Consider the following 18,846-nt stretch of genomic DNA (forward strand, 5'->3'; position numbering starts at 1 on the left):
TACCTGCTCAGTCATCGGAAAGCTCTAGGGTAGGAGGAAGGTTGTCGTAAAAAGTTAGCATCCTATAGTTGGAAAGCAAAAAGAAAAAAAAAAAAAGCCTCCAAAAACAAGAAAATAAAAGAGGAGTTACCCAGATGAGGCAGCACCCAGCAAACCCCCGTGGTGAGTCAGCCTGGGGAGGCCCAGCCCCTTGGAGGAAGCCTGGTTAAGGATCAGCTCAGTTCAGGGCAGGGCTGTGTGTGCTGCTGCTTCTCATCCCAGGACCAAGTCTGAGCAGCAACCTCCCTCCCTCAGCTGCTTGAACTTTTTTTTTGTTCTCTGAGGCTGGAAAGAAGTGTCACATTTTGCTCCCTCCTAAGCCCACGCCCCCACCTCTCCCAGGGACTGTGTGCCGTGTGGAGGGGGTGTCTGTAACTACAGGAGGAACTTTTGCAGCCCTCTCATCCTCACGCTATGAAGTTCTTCGGGAAGCCCAGGAGCCAGACAGCAGCTTTTCTGCCTCTCTGCCTGCTCTTTTTGAGGAGCCTGAGCCCAGGACACAGTCACCTTTACAGCAACCGCTATGCTGGGTGAGTGGAGCGACTTTCATGCCCTGCACAGCTTGGACTCAGATCAGGGGAGGGCGCTGGTTTGGTCCTGAGCGAGCCTCACTTGTTCTGGTCTGCGGTCTCTGTGTGAATCTGTATGCTTTCCTGGCCACCTAATCTTAAATGTCCGTGCAGTCCCAGGCTCTCTGGAGAGAATGTGCTGGGCACACGTCTAGTTTCTCATACTCTTTATGATGTGCCAACCTGAGCCGTGGACCAGTGTTGATTGGGATTCTGTCTTTAGAATCACTGTGGCCAGTGTGTGCAGTATTGGTGTATGCTCGGCCGCGGGGATGCTGTGCCACATGAACTGCAACCTGAAAACTAAAGCTTCCCCTTGAGTGTATGCAGGAGCAGTGGGTGGAAATTCACCAGTGATTAATTTAAGAATCGAGTGTGACTTTTTTTCTCTTGAGTGTTTGTTAGCCTACAGTGTGGTTATTAGAAAGATTTTCAAATCTGAGCAATGGAAATGAGTCAACTCAAAATAAGCTGAATAAACGTAGCCAACTGCAAAATTATGGGTGTTTTTCTGAAGGGAGAAACCTAGAGGGGAAACGCTGTGTGCGTTTTTCCCCTTCCGTGGGTTAGCATGCTTTGTTTGCCTTCAATGAGGAGGTGCGGGGCTGCGTGTGAACCGTGTGGGACTGCGCATGTCTTATCCTGAAGGCTTACTGTGAAATATACAGCATACAGCGTGTGCTTCGCTTGAATTTGCAGGGGGTCGTTCTCTGAATCTGGAAATGCTGGCATTCCTGCATTTTAGGGTTGGGAGAACGTTAAATAGCTCCTCTAATTCAGTTCCTTTCTACAGAGAAGGAAAAACTAGAGTCTTAAATCTTTCAAATAGTCTAGAAGTGCTCTGTGAGGACCAGTAGAGGAAAGTTTTCATATCAATCTGGATGAAGGCCAGGTCTTAAAGCAGTTGTTCTTTCTAGGAATCATGTAGAGAAGAATTTGAAAGTATGACCCTAGAAAAGAGAGTTGTTTCTCTTTTTCTCCTGAAGAATCTGGGCACAGCTATAGAGTTCCCTCTGAATATGTTGCTTACAGAGGAAATTTTGTAAAATGTGCCCTCAGTTTAAGGAGATGCAGGATGATGGGGGGGGAGTTGGTGGAGATGAGGACTATAGATAGTAACATAATCCCCAAAATTTCCACCCTGGTATTCCTGGGAGTATTCGGAGTTTACATCTGAGAGCCGCTTTTCTGTCTCCTGGACATACACCGTCCAGGCTTTACATCTTGTCCTTGGTGGTCGCTGCCCTTGGAGACCTGGGTATGGAAGCTGTGTTTAGTGACTGATGGTGCCGGCTAAGATGTGGAGGAGTTTGCTGTGACTCTTTAATGGATGTTAGTTACGTGATAAATACATATCAGATTTAGATGTGCCCGTGTGACATAGGACCTCGCTCCTCCACTCAGCTGTGGCTCAGTCCATAATGACTTCGGTATGACCCTCGTCAAAGGTAAGTGAGCAGGTCAGCTTAGCAGAGCAGGTGTGCCCACTTCCCTAAGTACCACTTAGCAGAGGAAAAGAAGCCAAAGGTGGTGGCCTTTCTTAGAGAACTTGGAATCTTTCAGGACAAAGTTGCACTATCTTTTCTGTTGTTCTGCAAAGAAAGTAATTGCCATTTTCTCTCTGGCTGCTCCATAATAAGTTAGTCCCAAATGTATAAATTAGAGGTGTCTGGAAGTTGGAAGGAAAAGATGAAACAATGAGACACGGAAGGGAGCCTTCCCTGTCCATCACAGGAGAGCTTCTCCTTTATCCAGAGATGTCTTTGAGCACACTCACCATTGAAAATGGGGGTTTTTGCCTTCCCTTCATTTGATACATGTAATTCTCTCACCACCAAAGACAGAAATGCTGCGTAGGTTTGGGATTCTGTTGCTTTACTTCCCCAGGAAATGCTTTCTGCCAGTCTAGCTAGAACCAGGTAAAATAACATGAGAGAATGGTATTGAACATTATTTTTGTTTCTCATCCGAAGTTATTCTAAACCACCTCATTTTTGTCCCTTAAGTAATCTATTTAGGTATTATTGGTAGTAATTATGAAGCAGCACTATTTCTTGCAGTTTTGTAAAAAAAAAAAAAAAAAGGCAATTTTTTTGTGAGTCTTGGTTGAATTTGATAATATATGATCATCATTTGCAGGACTCTGAGCATGAAAAAAAACAATACACAGGGCAGACCAGTGTGCTTCTTAAGAGCAGCTAATGAGCCTAGGCTTTCTACACAAACTAGTAACAGTCGCGTGGTGTGGTCGTATAATAAGATGCTTGAAAAATGGCAAATTTAAGCATGTTGGAAAAAAAAGTGTAGGGAGACTATAAGGAAAATCTGACATAAACGAATACCTTTTCAGGTAACTATCAAATTACTTACAAAGCAGATTTAAAAATATGTAGAAAAGGGATGAAGCCAAGTGTGGAAAATAACTTGACATCAAATAACATTTATTGGTACTCTGTTGGCAGGTTTTAAGAGCTATGATACAGGTCAAACATTTTGGTGATTAAAAAATATATCAGTCAGTGGATGAGACTGCAACTCAGGCTGACATCACTCTGTGTTCTCTCCTTTTCCCTAATCCCTTCATATCCCTGGAAGCAGACTTGGTTATTTATTAGACTGTGATATTGAGGGCAAAAAATAAGAATCTCCTGCATGACATGAAATTAGGGTAGTTTTTTTAGTGATGGTAATTGGTGATACTGTAGAAGCAAAGTGGCTATGATATTTTGCTGAACTGCCTATTCAGTTCTGCCTTCACGTATAATGTTTATCAGTCCTGAAGTTCAACGGCCTGCCTGTCAGTTTCTGCTTCCCCACTCCTAGTAGCTCTGTTACCTTAAGGTAAATTCCTTAACCTCTCCGAGCCTCAGTTTCTTCATCTGAGACACTGAGACAATATTCCCTGCCAAGTTGTCATGAGAATTAAAAGCAACAGCCTGAGTATTGCATGGTTTTTGGCACTTAGCTTTTTTAACACCATGTCAACTACTTACTAATACTTACCAGTACTTAATATAAAACATTGATAAAAAATATTACTTTCTCAATTAGCCTAACGAGAGTTTTGGTATCCTCATTTCACAGAGAGGTTCAGTTGAGGGACAAAAGGGCAATCCAAGTTCACAGCTAACCCACAGCGGGGATTCTAACCCAGCTCTGCCTAACTCAACAAACTGCACTTCTCACTGTGCCAATTCAGGGACAGAAAAGAATGATTTTCTCAGAAAAACTGAAGACTTCACCTTGTTGAGAGAACTGATAATAGGATGATGAAAGAAAGGAGCAGATTTTGTGGGTAAAATTGGAAGTTGACCCTTGGTGGTCTTCTCTAAGGTGGTAAATTGTTAATAGAAAAGCAGGCAGAGACCATATGAGAGAAGGAACTTTAGATTGTCACCAAAATAAGTAGCACAGAAAGCGGCTGTGGGTGTGCACTCGATGCCTTCAGGATGACTGCAACACCTACTTGTGCCAAGAGCACCGGAGCCAAAGCCGTCTGATAGCTTGCAGCTTAGCAAAGACAGCAGCCCCGCAGGTAACATTGGGAGGCACAGTGTTTGAGTGTGTTGTGGGATAGCAGCCTACTGTGGGGTTGAAGAGAAAGCTCAGTTCACCAAGGAGGAGGGAGAAATCCTTCCCCTCTTCTGGTCACCCAGCCTTGGGTGCCTGGGCTGGGGTAGAGAGAGAGCACGACTTCCACCACCAGAGCCACGACGGGGGACTGAACGCTGGTGTAGGGTCTACATAGGTATGTGCAGGCTGGTCATAGCCCACTAGCCAGCTGGTGTGTTCTGATGAGCCAGCGTCCATGCTGCATTCGTCCTCCCATCCCTGCCCCTCCCCCTCCCATCCCCCACCTATATGGACACTCGGTTATTGGTCAAGTTGACCAGTCATCCTTTGGAGTGGCATATCAAGATCCAAGAATTAGACTTGAAGAAAATGAGATTTTTAAAGGTGTTTGGTTCTTAAAATCCTGTGAGCAGAGAGCCCCAAATTGGGATGTGAAATATTGCAGAGAAGTAGAGGCTTGGGGGAATAGATTTGACTTCAAGGATGTCATCCTTGTTCTCCATCTTAGCTCTCTAGGTAGTCCCCTCCATTGCTCAAAGCAGTTTTCTGATGGTGGGGGTGGTGATGGTGTTCAGTTGCTAAGTCATATCTGACTCTTTGAGACCCCATGGACTGCAGCATACCAGGCTCCCCTGTCCTTCACCGTCTCCCAGAGTTTGCTCAAACTCATGTTCATTGAGTCGGTGATGCTATCTAACCATCTCATCCTCTGCCATGCTCTTCTCCTTTTGCCTTCAATCTTTTCCAGCATCAGGGTCTTTTCCAGTGAGTCGGCTTTTCATGTCAGGTGGCCAAAGAATTGCAGCTTCAGTTTCATTGGTGGCTTCCTAGTAATGCTCTGAACTTTCGGAAACCTAGGGCTAGAATTCAAGCAATCCAGTTGCTCATGAATCTGAGAGTTATCTTCTATGTTGGTGGTTAAAGTTCTTTTCAGATGGGTTGACCATGAATCCTTGCTTGCCATGGACTGGCCCTGTCTGTACATACTGTTCTGGGGTAGTAACTGCCAGTGCTCCTCTTCCAGTCTGAGAAAGGTCCTGATTTGGGTGGGAAATTGTGGGTTCTGCCTTTTATTCTTCACTGTGTCTGTTTCCTTGATGAGTTTTACTCTAGGTTTCCAACTACCTTCTTATTTCATTTCAGAAGAGCAAGTCTATCTCTAGTTCCTTCCATTCCAAAATATCCTACTTGTCCTCTCTCTTATAATAGCTACCAGCCATGTTTACGATGTCTTTATCTCAGCCTGGATAAAGGTAACTTTCTGCTAACTGATCTCCCTGCCTATAGTCCTTCCTGTACTGATAACCTCACTAAATAAGGCTTCTGTTGTGTTACTTTCTTGCTCAAAGATCTACTTTGGCCACCTATTGCCAAATACATCAAATCCAATCTCTGCCAGTCTCTCAAGGCCTCTATTATCAGATGCTCCAGTTCCTCTGCCTCTATTTCACTCTGTTCAGTCCTAACACTCCTCTGTAATAAGAATAGAGAGCTTCAGCCTTGCTCATCCTGAACAAGAAAGGCAGGCAAGCCCCGCTCATAATAAGGGCCGAAAGCAAGAAGGAGCCATCTCAGATCATGAATAATGGATTAAAATGTGTGTGATACAGACTTCCCTTACAGTCCAGTAGTTAAGACTTTGCCTTCCAATGTAGGAGGTGCAGGTTCAGTCCCTGGTGGGGGAACTATGCTCCCACATGCCTCACGGTCAAAAAAACCAAAACACAAAACAGAAGCAATATTGTAACAAATTCAATAGAGTTTAAAAATGGTCCACATCAAAAATTATTTTTAAATGTGTGGGAAAGATATAGATTTGGGGCATCAGGTGTTAGGAAGGGTGTATGGTGGGCTCTAAGGTTGCTTTGAAACTTTGTCCCCACAGGTTGGCATGTGATTAATGGAATGGTTCTCTGGAAGTTCCTTTTAGCCCTTGACCCTGGTTAGTGGGAGGCTATTTTTGGTTTCCCTAGGCACTAGCACAGAGTGCAGCACCCACTTGTGGATTGTTTAGCAGCTCATTACACCAAAAGTTTTCTTCCCTGCCCAGTGTTGTGTACTGGGGCTGCCAGCTTTGCTTCTGAAGGACATCGATGCTGCGGCCCCTACTCCTGACCTGAACTGGCAGGTCGATGGTACTCCATGGGGATCAGCATTCCTCCTGCCAGTGAGCTAGTGGGAGGAGGAGCATTTCCTGTGCTTCTGGACTGCTTTTCCAGGGGAGCCCAATCTGATGACGGAGCTTTTATTTTATGGCGCCAGGATACCTTCTGGGTAATGCCATTAAGCCTAATCACTTCCACCCCGTGAAAAGCAGTGAAGGATGTTAATGTTTCATAACTTCACAGCTTAGACTGTGCAGGCTACAAAAGCATTGTGTTTTCTGTCTTTATAAATGGGATTACTGAATGAAAAATAAAAACTCTTGATGGCTTGTTTTACAGTCTTCATTACGATCAATTGGTAGATAACTCGTATGTAGGATTAGCATTTGCTTTGCCAAATAAATGCTTTTCCAGTCTGCCTTCTGGGTATTAACTTCTTTATGATAAAGCAGCATGTGAGGCTTTAGGGTCTTGTTCTGGGTAGTATAGTAAATTTCCTTAAGAATTAGTTTTCTTATTAAAGGTTGAAGCAAACTTCTATCTGGTTTTCTTCAACAAAAGTACCATCTTTGTTCTTTTCTCTCAGTATACTTTGAAAATAGTAAAAACGTTTTCTTAATATCTGTGTTCTTAAGAATATTGTTAGGTTGTCTTGTTTTTCTTTCTCTTTTTTGCTAGAATAAAGAACCAAAAATTCAATGGCTTAAACAAGAAACTTTTTTCTCTCTCGTGTGAAAAATCCAAAACCAGTATGTTTGATGGTGACAGAGACTCAGGGGTCTGTCTGTGCTATACCTCTGCTGTGCTCAGCACTCAACTCCCAGATGTGTCAGGAAGGAGTCGTCCAGCCTGCAGGAAAGTGGAAAGGGATGGTCTCTCCTCTTTCCTTTTAAAATCACAGCCCAGAAGTTCAAATATCACTCGCTACTGGCTAGAATCAATCATATGCCCTTAGCTGCAAGAACCCTGGAATGTCCCAGTAGTTCATCGTTATGGCTGAGCTGGCTCTCTATGTAAGAGAATGGTGCTCACAAGGTGTGTGTGTGTTAGTCGTTCAGTCGTGTCTGATGCTTTGCAACCCCATGGACTGTATATAGCCCAAGAGGCTCCTCTGTCCATGGAATTCCCTAGGCAAGAATACTGGATTGGGTTGCCATTTCCCAGAGCGGCTTGTCATTTCCTTCTCCAGGGGATCTTCCCAACCCAGGGATTGAACCCGGGTCTCCTGTATTTCAGCGGGTCTCTGGGATTGCAGGCAGGTCCTTTATCAACTGAGCCATCAGGTAAGTCCCTTTAGCTGCAAGGGAGGCTACTAACTAATGGCCAGATATGTGATATAACTAGCAATCGGCCTCAGTAGTCACTCTGTTATTAAGTAAATGCCCACCCCACCCTGCCATTCTCCCTTCCACTTGGTTCTCCTGAAGAAATAATCCATCCAAATGAGCATTCAGGATTTTGCACTTCAAGGTCATTTGAAAGTGTGCATTTTCATTCTGTATATGGTCTTTTTAAAGTCAGAGTGTCAGAACTGAAGGAGACCAAAAAACAAACAAACAAAAAGCATAGCCCGATCCTTTTATTTAATATATACAAGGAAGCAGAACTCCAGAAAGGTAAAGGGGTTTTCAGGGCTGGTGGTGGAGTTGGAACTAAAATCCAGGTCAGCCAACTTCACAGCATTTTTTTTTTCTTTTTGTACAGTTGACAACACTGTCTTTGAATCCAGAAAACTTCTCTCTCTTTTCTATTCCCTAGAGTAGCTGGGAATGAAGTAAAGTGAGTTGGCAAGGCTGAAACATGTTTAATGAGGGAGGATTTTCATTTCGTTCCTATAAATATTTGTTGGGAATCTGGCCCTCTGCTAGTCTGGGATGACAGAGATAAAAGAACGGTATATGTGCACAGCATAATGAGCACTCAGGCAAAAAACAAGCAATTCCAACTCTGCAGTCATGGTGCCCTCCGAGAGAACTCCTGGAGTTGGGTAAGTGCAAGAGAGGGTCACTTAATGTAGACTGAAGGGTGGAGAGAGGTCAAAGAAGCTTCTTGATTGTAAGATGGGTCTTAAAAAACAGAAATTTGAGTGGATTATTAAATATGCAAGGTAGTTTCCTTTCGAATGGTTGGTACTCAGAGGACATGACCCTGACCTTGGTCATAAAGAAGAGGTAGAAATCAGGTTAAGGTTTTCCAGATACAGGGAGTATATTGGATGCACAAAGAACTACAGGTAAGAGAACTTGTTAAGTCTAGAAAATTAAGTGTAGCTAAAACGAAAGGCTTCAAAGTCATGAATCACTTTATGCGCCATAATATGAAGCTGTTTTCTCCTGAAGGTGATTGGGTGTTGATGAAGACGTTTCAGCAGGGAATTTACATAGATTTTCTTGAAGAAAGTTCCCTCTGCCATCATTGAGAAGGGGAGGCTTGAGGGCTGCAGATTTGGGAGCAAGAAGACTGGGATGTTATGGTGACCATGGTAACACCCAGAAGAGCCTGGTTTCTGGTAGTGACAATTGAAGGAAAAGGAGGGAAACCAACTTAAAAAGTATTTAGGAGGTAGGATTTTCACAGTTGGGTAAGCCAAAGGGGAGAAGCAAGACGAAGTAGTATAAGGTGATTCTCAGGATTGGTTAGCAGGACTGAGCACTTAGCAGAGAAGGTTAGTACTTTCTCAGATATGTATGGTTGAGGTTCCTATAAAGTGCCCAGTTGGATAAAAGAGAAAGTAGTGAAAGTGTTAATCCCTCAGTGTGTCCAACTCTGTAAGACCCCAAGGACGGTAGCTCACTAGGCTCCTCTGTCCATGAAATTCCCCAGGCAAGAACACTGGAGTGGGTAGCCATTCCCTCCTCCAGGGATCTTCCCAACCCACGTAAGGAACCCGGGTCTTCTGCATTGCAGGCAGATTCTTAACTGTGAGGGCCACCAGGGAAGCTTCAATTTGATAGATGGGTCTAAAGGCACAATGGAAAGATCTAAACTGACATAGATTCCAGTAACTGATGTGTAAGGAATTTTTTAACCTTGAATGTACCATGAAACACCCAGGAAGTATTCATTATGTGAGAAGAACAATGGGGGAAAACCAGAGAAGAAAGAAGTAGAAAGGCCTACAGAGAGAATAAGAAACCCAAGAAATATTAGTTAAAGGAAAATAAGAGATTCAAGAAGGAAGAGGTCAGTCACATCAAGTACTGCAGAATAGTATCCATTGGTTTGTCCATTAAGGAAATCATATTTGTCATCAAATGATTTTGGTGGAAAAACGAGTGAAAACCAGAGCACGGTAGGTTGGGGAATGAATGGGAGGTGAGCAAGTTAGCAGTGAGTGTAGACCATAATTTCAAGAAACTTATCCATGATGGGGTGGAAAGAGAGGTCAACGACTAGAGTTGAAGAAGAGTTTTAATTATTTAGCTTTTACTTCTTAGGGAAGAGATGGCCATATTTTATGCCAGGTGGCAGGAATGAAAAGAGAAAACAAGACTACAGATAAAGAAGAGGGAGAGGGGGAAGGATGGAGTTGGGTCTCTGAAGACACAATGCTAGCAGGGCTCTCATCTCTCTTTAAAGTAGGTGGAGAGGTCGTAGCCCTAGAAGAGACCATAGACAGAAAACCTGATAAAAGGAGAGATGATTTACATCTAGACTGCTTTCATGTCCTAGCTGTTGTAAAAAGTGCTGCAACGAACATTGGGGTACATGCGTCTCTCTCAATTATGGTTTTCTCAGGGTATATGCCCAGTAATATATGGTAGTTCTATTCCTAGATTTTAAGGAATCTTCATACTGTTCTCCATAGTGGCTGTATCAGTTTACATTCCCATCAACAGTACAAGAGTGCTCCCTTTTCTCCACAGGGGAAATTTGCTGTGTGACACAGGGAGCTAGCTTGATACCATGCTCTGTGACGACCTAGAGGAGTAAGATGGGGAAGGAGATGGGAGAGGGCTTCAGGAGGGAGGGGACATATGTATACCTGTGGCTGACTTATGCTGATGTATGGCAGAAACCAACATAATATTGTAAAGCAGTTATCCTCCAATTTAAAAAAAAAAAAAGAGATTTAGATTTAAAGTGTTCCTCAGAGAGATGAGTTGAACCCTAAGAAGGACCACCAGGCATTACTGAGAGTCCAGCTCTTGGTAGAGATGTTTGTAAAGGAACCATGATCCAGCTCCATCATTTTCTTGAAGATCATCCTAGGTGTCCTCGTGTTATCTAAATCTTGCCACTGTGGACCCTCCTCATTCAGTCTATCACAGTTTAATAAAAGGGTGAGGATACATGTTTAAACAAGCTGTTAGGAAGCTGTAAAGCAAGTCAGGAAGGTTAATGTCAGAAATCTCCCCATCCATCCTCCACTCTTCTTTTCTCTGTACCTGCAAGATGGGCTTCTGCAGCTGTGTCCAGCTCCCTTTCCCAGCAGGTGAATTGGGGGAAGGAGAGAAAGACGGGGGTCTATGTTCCCCATCCCTCCTTTCTGCTTTCATTGCCACAGTTCTGACAGTAGTTGCCAGCCTCCATGGTTATATAAGGCTCCTGCTAGACAGCCTCTCCTCTAAGGGCCAAGTCATCCTGCCCTGAGAATAATTTCCTTTCTTCCTTTGTCCCTTCCTTCAGACCCAAGAATCTCTAACCTCTTAGGTTAGTGAGGAACCAAGCTGGAATTGAAAGCAGAAAGAATACGTGTTTAACTCTGGAGATTTGTGTGAGAGCAACTTCTGGAGCTCAAAATGAAAGAGGGCAGAAATGATTTAGCAATGGAAGAGCAGATAAAGTAAAGGCTGCCACTAATATGTATTTCTCTAGCATTGAACGAAATGATAAAGTGCTTTATAAATCAAAATCTATTATAAAGCACTATATTTATTAGGTAAATGATTATGTTTAATCTTAGTTAGAAAGGCTCTTGTGTAGATGTATCCTATTACAAAATTGATTACCTTTCCATTACCTTCTGTCTTCCTGGGGCTTTAAAATACCCCTGAAAATGGATCTTCTTAATCAAATAAATACGGGGCTTCCATGGTGGCTTAGATGGTAAGGCGTCTGCCCGCAATGCAGGAGACCCAGGTTCGATCCTTGGGTCAGGAAGATCCCCTGGAGAAGGGAATGGCAACCCACTCCAGTACTCTTGCCTGAAAAATTCTATGGACAGAGGAGCCTGGTGGCTACAGTCCATGGGGTCGCAAAGAGTCAGACATGACTGAGCAACTTCACTTTAATCAAATAAATGGGCCTCTCTCTGCCTCCCCCCATCAGTTACCTGAGAACAGGAGGTATTGTCTCCTCTTCCATCTTTCCAGACCTTCCATCCTCCCCCATTTCACAACATTTACTGATCAAGAACTAAGAGTACCGATGGATGATGACTTATCATTCCTTATCCCCAGGTAAGATTGCTATTGTTATTGTTCAGTCCCTCAGTCGTGTCGGACTCTCTGTGACCCCATGGACTGCAGGAGGTTGCAAGGTTTCTCTGCCTTCACTGTCTCTCTGAGTTTGCTCAAACTCATGTCCATTGAGTCAATGATGCCATCCAACCATCTCATCCCCTACCGCCCCCTTCTCTTCCTTCCCTCAATCTTTCCCAGTGTTAGGAATGTGTAACCAAGTAAGGTTAGGAATTGTCAAAGGAGATAACAGTAGCCCCTGCATCTTGAGGAAAAGTGAAGTCACTCAGTCGTGTCCGACTCTTTGTGACTCCATGGACTGTAGCCTACCAGGCTCCTCCGTCCATGGGATTTTCCAGGCAAGAGTACTGGAGTGGGGTGCCATTTCCTTTTCCAGGGGATCTTCCCAACTCAGGGATCTAACCCTGGTCTCCCACATTGCAGGCAGATGCTTTAACCTCTGAGCTACCAGGGAAGCCCACATCTTGAGGCCTTATGTTTTAATCCAACAATCTAAACTGGAAAAAAACAAATGAAAATTCAAGTATACTAGGTCAACCCACCCTCTTTGTGCTCTTTCATGACTTGTTTTTTAATTTTTTAAAACACTGCTGCTGCTGCTAAGTTGCATCAGTCGTGTCTGACTCTGTGCAACCCCATAGACAGCAGCCCACCAGGCTCCGCCGTCCATGGGATTCTCCAGGCAAGTGCACTGGAGTGGGTTGCCATTTCCTTCTCCAATGCATGAAAGTGAAAAGCGAAAGGGAAGTTGCTCAGTCGTGTCCAACTCTTCGAGACCCCCATGGACTGCAGTCCACCAGGCTCCTCTGTCCATGGGAGTTTCCAGGCAAGAATACTGGAGTAGGGTGCCATTGTATCCATATATCATAAAACACACATATCATTTATTTGAATAGCATTTCAGCCTTAGATTACTAACCACTGAAAGATGAAACTTTCATAAGATCACACATCTTATCCTCAGGTGAGAATTCTGGTCTATTTTTGCACTTACAGACTTTGTAGCCATTGCGTTTGGGACCTCATTTACCATACTTTCACTTTCCCATCTACCTTTTAGATGGTTCAGTTCTTTTCAGACTAATACATGGAATCACCTAAGTTTCTGCTAAGTTCCTTTTGGTGATTTTTGTGAATGTAATGAGGTTACAAAGCTTGCCATGAGATGGTTGGGGTCCTATTTACAGTCTATCAATCATGTTTCCATGGAACACATGTAATGTGTGTATGATTATGTGTTAGCAATATATTTGGCATCAAACTTACTAAGCATATGGAAGGTTTGAGCCATTTGAGACAAGCCTGTGTAGCACAGTGTTTGGAGTAGGTATAAATTTGCTGCCAGAAAAAAAAAAAAACAACTTTAAGCCATTAACTTACAGGACCTAGAAGGAGGACGCATGTTGGGGAGACCAGTTCTCCCTAAGTGTTTAGGTTTCTGTGTAGGCACAATAGGGAATAGACTGCAAATGGCAGGTAGGGAAGCATCTTAATATGATATCTGATAGGAAAACCACATCAGTATTCCAGAGAGAAATGTAGCTTGCCTTGTTTCCTCTGTCTCAAATGAGGATTTCTTCTTTCTTTTTTTCCCTAGAAGCCTAGTTTGCTGAGGTGGTTCACACTCCACAACAGCTTCCCTAAAAACTCTCCAATTACCTCAAGTCCCAAGTCTATATAACCTCTCTTCCCACTCCAAAACCCAAGCCTTTTACTTACAAGAGCAAAGAAATGTATCTTTTCCCTTCAAGATCAAGGCAATGTGGCTTCTATCTCGAGTCATCTTCGCTTCCATTGTTTCTGCCTCAGACTACACAAGGGCCTCTATCTGGCTCTCGTCTAGACAGTGTCTCATTCACTCAGTTGGCGCTATTTACTGAGTGCTACTGTGTGCCAGCACTATCTGAAGTACTAGGAATACAGGAATTTAGGTGCTCAGAATACAGTGCTGCCTGAGACACAACTGAATGAAATAGTCTCTTGCGGAGTTTATATCTTCATGTTGTTGTTTTTCACTTGCTAAGTCATGTCCAGCTGTTTGTGACCTCATAGACTGTAGCATACCAGGCTCCTCTGTCCTCCACTATCTCTGAAAGTTTGCTGAAATTCATATCTACTGAGTCATTGATGCTATCTAACCATGTCATCCTCTGCCATCCTCTTCTCCTGCCATCAATCTTTGACAGCATCAGGGTCTTTTCCAATGAGTTAGCTCTTCACATCAAGTGGCCAATACTTTATATCCTCATGAGATGACAGGAAAGTCATAAACCATAGTGTTAAGCTCTGATAAGGGTTTCGAACATAGATGAAGCATAGAGAAGGGATAGAGAGCGTCATGAGAAGAATGAGACCAGGAATCACGTTAGTATCTGAGGGCAGACATTGCCCCATGGGAGACAGCAAAGAGGGGTGGGAGCCTGTTTGACTGGTTCCTGGGCAGGGACCATGGTTCTTGGACCAGCAGCATCAGCATCACCTGGGAACTTGATAGAAGTGTAATGTGCAGCCCCCCAACACCACCACTGTGAGGAACTCTGGGGCGGGGGGTGGTGGCCTAGCAATCTGGGCTGTAGGGAGGTGATGTAAGCTAAAATCAGAGAACCATGTGGAGAGCCAGCCAGCACCCAAGTGACACAGCTAGAACTGAACCTTTGAGGAAATAGTTGCTCTTTGCTGTTTCCCTGCCAGTGGACCTCTGCTGCTGCTGCTGTATCGCTTCATTTGTGTCCGACTCTGTGCGACCCCATAGACGGCAGCCCATCAGGCTCCCCCATCCCTGGGATTCTCTAGGCAAGAATACTGGAGTGGGTTACCATATCTGTTTCATCCTAAAACTGTGAACCATCTCCATCACTGTGAAACTCCAAAACTGTGAAACACCTTTGTCCTCCACACCTTTGTCTAGGTGGAGTATATTTCGCGGGGGGGTGAGGGGGAGGGGGCCTCCCTCCCCCATGCCTGCCCACCTGCCCTCCAAGAGACTTTCAGACACAGCTCCTCCAGCAAGAGCTCCCTGGCAACCATCTGTGATGGCTTTCTGCTCTGAGAGTCCAGAGACTTGCTCTGTCATTTATAGTCATCCCCATGTGCCACAGGGACATCTCGTCTTTCCTTTTCAGTTATAAGCAAATTAAAAGTAAGGTGCTACATCTTATCTTTATCTGTATTCTTAGTCCCCAAATAGTGTTTGGCATATTCAGTAAAGGGCTTCCCTGGTGGCTCAGTGGTAGAAAATCCACCTGCCAATTCAGGAGACTTGGGTTCAATCCCTGGGTCAGGATGAGAAATGGCATAGAGAAGGAAATGGCAACCCACTCCAGTATTCTTGCCTGGAAAATTCCATGGACAGAGGAGCGTGGGGGGCTGCAGGCCATGGGGTCACAAAAGAGTTGAACATGACTTAACAACAATGAAGTTCAGTCAAAGTTTAGATGATGGAAAGGAGTGAAGGGAGGAAGAGAGGCTGGCAAAGAAGGAAACTAATAAACCAGGAATCAGAGTGCTGACATCTGCCAGCAGTTTTGCCAGACTAGGTTTCATCAATCAAGGTTGTGAGAAAGAGGCCATTTGGCTCCTATGACTGCAGAAGGAATGTGAGAATGCTTGGGGCCACCTGTATGTGCCTTGGTGCATCCCGCCTGTTGTCAGGGAGGTGCGATATTCCTCCCTGCTCACTGTGTCTTGGGTATCACTCACACAATTTCCCAAATTTGGTCTCGGATGTTTTACAGCCTCCTAAAATGCTTTGAAAAGCATTCAGACTCCTGGGGTGTGGTGGAGTGTAGATTGGAGGCAAAACTGTTGTTTCCTGTGAGTATCAGAATGGTCACCAGCTGGTCAACATGACTATTCACTACTGCTTTTTACCAAATTTAGAGAAGTGATCCTTGCCTTCTTATTATTGTTCTATCCTCTAAGGCAGTGGTCTGCAACCTTTTTGGCACCAGGGACTGATTTTGTGGAAGACAGTTTTTCCATGGACTGGTGCTGGGTGGAAGAGGGAATAATTTCAGGATGATTGAAACACATTGCATGTATTGTGTACTTTATTTCTATTATTATTACATCAGCTCCACCTCAGATCACCAAGCATTAGATCCTGGAGGTGGGGGACCCCTGTTTTAAGAAATACATGTGAATGTATTTGAGATTATAGATTGCTCCTTACTCATCAATTCACGTTAAGTTTAATATCTTCTCTTAGTCTCTGAATAGTTTTTATGAATCAGGGAACTTCCATTATCCCAAAACTGGGTTCACCTCTTTTGGGGGGTTGTTGAGTCAAAAGACACAACCAAGCAATGATCAGGAGAAGGAAGGATTTATTACTTGCAGCAAGTAAAAAGAACACAAGGGATCTTTCCCAAAGCAATATCTCCCTGAACTGCAAAACTGGAGACATTTTTAAGCTAAGAATGGGTGTGTTAGTTGCTCAGTCATGTCCGACTCTTTGTGGTCCCATGGACTGTAACCCACCAGGCTCCTCAGTTCATGGAATTCTCCAATCAAGAATACTAGAGTGGGTAGCCATTCCCTTCTCCAGAGGATCTTCCCAACCCAGGAATGGAACCCGGGTCTTCTGCATTGCAGGCAGGTTCTTTTACCATCTGATCCATCAGGGAAACCTGAAGGTTACATGCATATTCATGAAGGGGTTTGGGCAGTATATGCATATTCATAAAAGGAATTGAGCAGAGGAGAATTCACCCTAGAATTAGGGCAAAGACTAACAGAGTCCAAGCTTTAGTTGAAAGAAGTCACAAGGATCAGATAAAGTCAACATCATCGTCCGTTAGTTTCCAATGGAGCTGGTGGTTGATGGGTCAAGCAGGGTCGAATTCTGCAAAACAGCTCAAGAACGTGTTTGAGCTGGCAGTCTTTACAACTGACTTATTATCTTTGCTATTGTTACTTTGCTTACCTAATAACAGCCAGTCTGTTCCTACATTATTTTGACTGTAGCCCACCAGGTTCCTCTGTCCATGGGATTCTCCAGGCAAGAATACTGGAGTGAGTTGCTGTGCCCTCCTTTAAGGGATCTTCCTGACCCAGAGATCAAACCTGGGTCTCCTGCATTGCAGGCAGATTCTCTACCATCTGAGCCACCAGGGAAGCTTTGTTCCCTTAAGATCACTAATTACCAAGGCCTGTTCAATGGCAAACGCTGTAGGCTGGCTTAGATCATAAAAAGCCAAAAATGGCTTCTCTTACATCAAGAAAGTCATGCCTAGTACTCTTTCTCTGGGGACTCCCCCCCATTCTATCTGCTTGTATATCCCCATGATCTCTCAGAACTTTATTGTCCATGTTCTTCCCTTTAGCTCATCTTTTTCTAACTCTTTGGGTGTCATGCAATAAGAACATGTCTGCTGGTATTTCCTATATTCCGTTCCCCTACTTAGATCACCATATATAATACATTCCAAGTACCATAGAAACAGAATGGCCCTGGAGACCAGAGGCAGCCTTCCTTTAAAAAAGATCACAATAAAAAATTTAACAGGTAGAATTGATCAAATAGAGTGCTGTGCGGTTCAAAGTGTCCTGAGATGTACATCACTTTCTGCTTGGAGCTTAGCACACTTCCCAGGGCAGCAGTCAAGTTTAGTAAAATCTGTAAACACCCAGATGGAAACTGGATATTTCCATCTGAAATATCAGATGGAAATCAGCTGGTCCCTGTGACAGAGGCTTAGATTCTTAGAAAGGCTTGAAGTAAGGAGTTGTGGGGAGAAAAGGGGAGAGAGGAGAACCAGCTCAAGAATAGAAGGAAGAGGGAGGGGATTAAAGATGGGAGAATTTACTCTGCAGTTTTGAAACTAATACATAGTTTCTCAAGAAAACATATGATCTGAAATGCCAAAGGACTTGCCACCATCTTGGCTTCCTTTTTGCAGGTGAAAAAGCATTTGGTTTTTCTTTTAATACAACTTATATAGAAAGTACTTAACTACAGGTTGAATAGTGCACCGTGGACCCAGCTATTGATACCTAAGTTCTTTCTAGGATAGCAATCAATAAGAAAAAGTTAGAGGAAATAGTAAAATGGAATATTGTCAATTCAAACATTCAGTTAATTCCCTTCCCCCAAATTAAGCCTTCTAAATCAACCAGTAGAACAATGCAAAATCAACATGATGACCCAGGCTCATTTGTGTAAGAGCCAATTGCAGATACTTAAAGGAGTGACTTGCTGAGAAGAGAAGAAATTTATGGTAGGTATTTAACAAAGGTTTTGAATTCTGACATGTACTGTATAATTTATTTAAAAGTTATGCACCACTTTGGGTGAGTATATTGTATCTTTCAAGTTTTAATTACTCCAGAGAATCTTTGGGCAGCCAGTTCATTTCATCCAACTAAAAATATCCGTTAACTTAAAAAAAATAGAAATGGCCAAATTGGAACCCATGAGAATAGCACACCCTCAGCCATAAGACCTGTAACTTTCTTTACCTACTATCATTGTTAGGAACGACACAAGCATCTTGCTTTCACAGTTTAAGCAGTAATTCACATCATCTGTATTTTGTAAAATATCTTATATTCTTCACCTATTTGTTTTATCAGAATCTGACAACTTATGGGGATACCCACTTAATAATTTACCTAAAGCTTGCAAGCCAGTCTTTTTTGTCACTAACAGAAGGAAATAATTGTTTTCTTTCATAGCATTTATCTTTTAGGACATCGCTTAACTCCCTCCTGAGGTCTCGAAATGCTCTTTGGTAGCACTTATCATTTTGAATTATAATTGTCTGTTTAATTGTTCATTTTTCCTAATTGTGTACACTTTGAGGGGGAAGAATCTTATTGTTCTTCTTTAAGTCCAGTCTACACAGAGCACAGATACCTGTAGGATTTATTGATAATTAGATATATTATCTAAAATAAAAGCAATTTCATGTAGTTCTACCTAATATAAGCTTTGAAGTGAAAATATTAGGCACTCTTTGCAACCCATTAGACTGTAGCCCCCCAGGCTCCTTTCTGGAATTCTCTGTGCAAGAATACTGGAGTAGTTCCCATTCCCTTCCCCAGGGATCTTCCCAGCCCAGGAGGTGAACCCTTGTCTCCTGCATTGCAGGCAAATTCTTTACCATTGGATCTTTAACTGAAAAATGAGGATTTTGT

General features: G+C 43.4%; 1 protein-coding gene across 1 annotated transcript in view; it reads left to right on the forward strand.

Moving 5' to 3' along the window:
* CPA6 (carboxypeptidase A6) overlaps positions 206 to 18,846 on the forward strand; it is a 299,402-nt gene continuing 280,761 nt past the window's right edge. Inside the window, exon 1 of the mRNA XM_005689041.2 lies at positions 206 to 569. Within this exon, the coding sequence (XP_005689098.2) occupies positions 454 to 569 (116 nt within the window). The 5' untranslated portion in view covers positions 206 to 453. The remainder of the gene's footprint in view (positions 570 to 18,846) is intronic.

Source organism: Capra hircus, chromosome 14 (assembly GCF_001704415.2).
Source record: "Capra hircus breed San Clemente chromosome 14, ASM170441v1, whole genome shotgun sequence".
Taxonomy (NCBI): Eukaryota; Metazoa; Chordata; class Mammalia; order Artiodactyla; family Bovidae; genus Capra; species Capra hircus.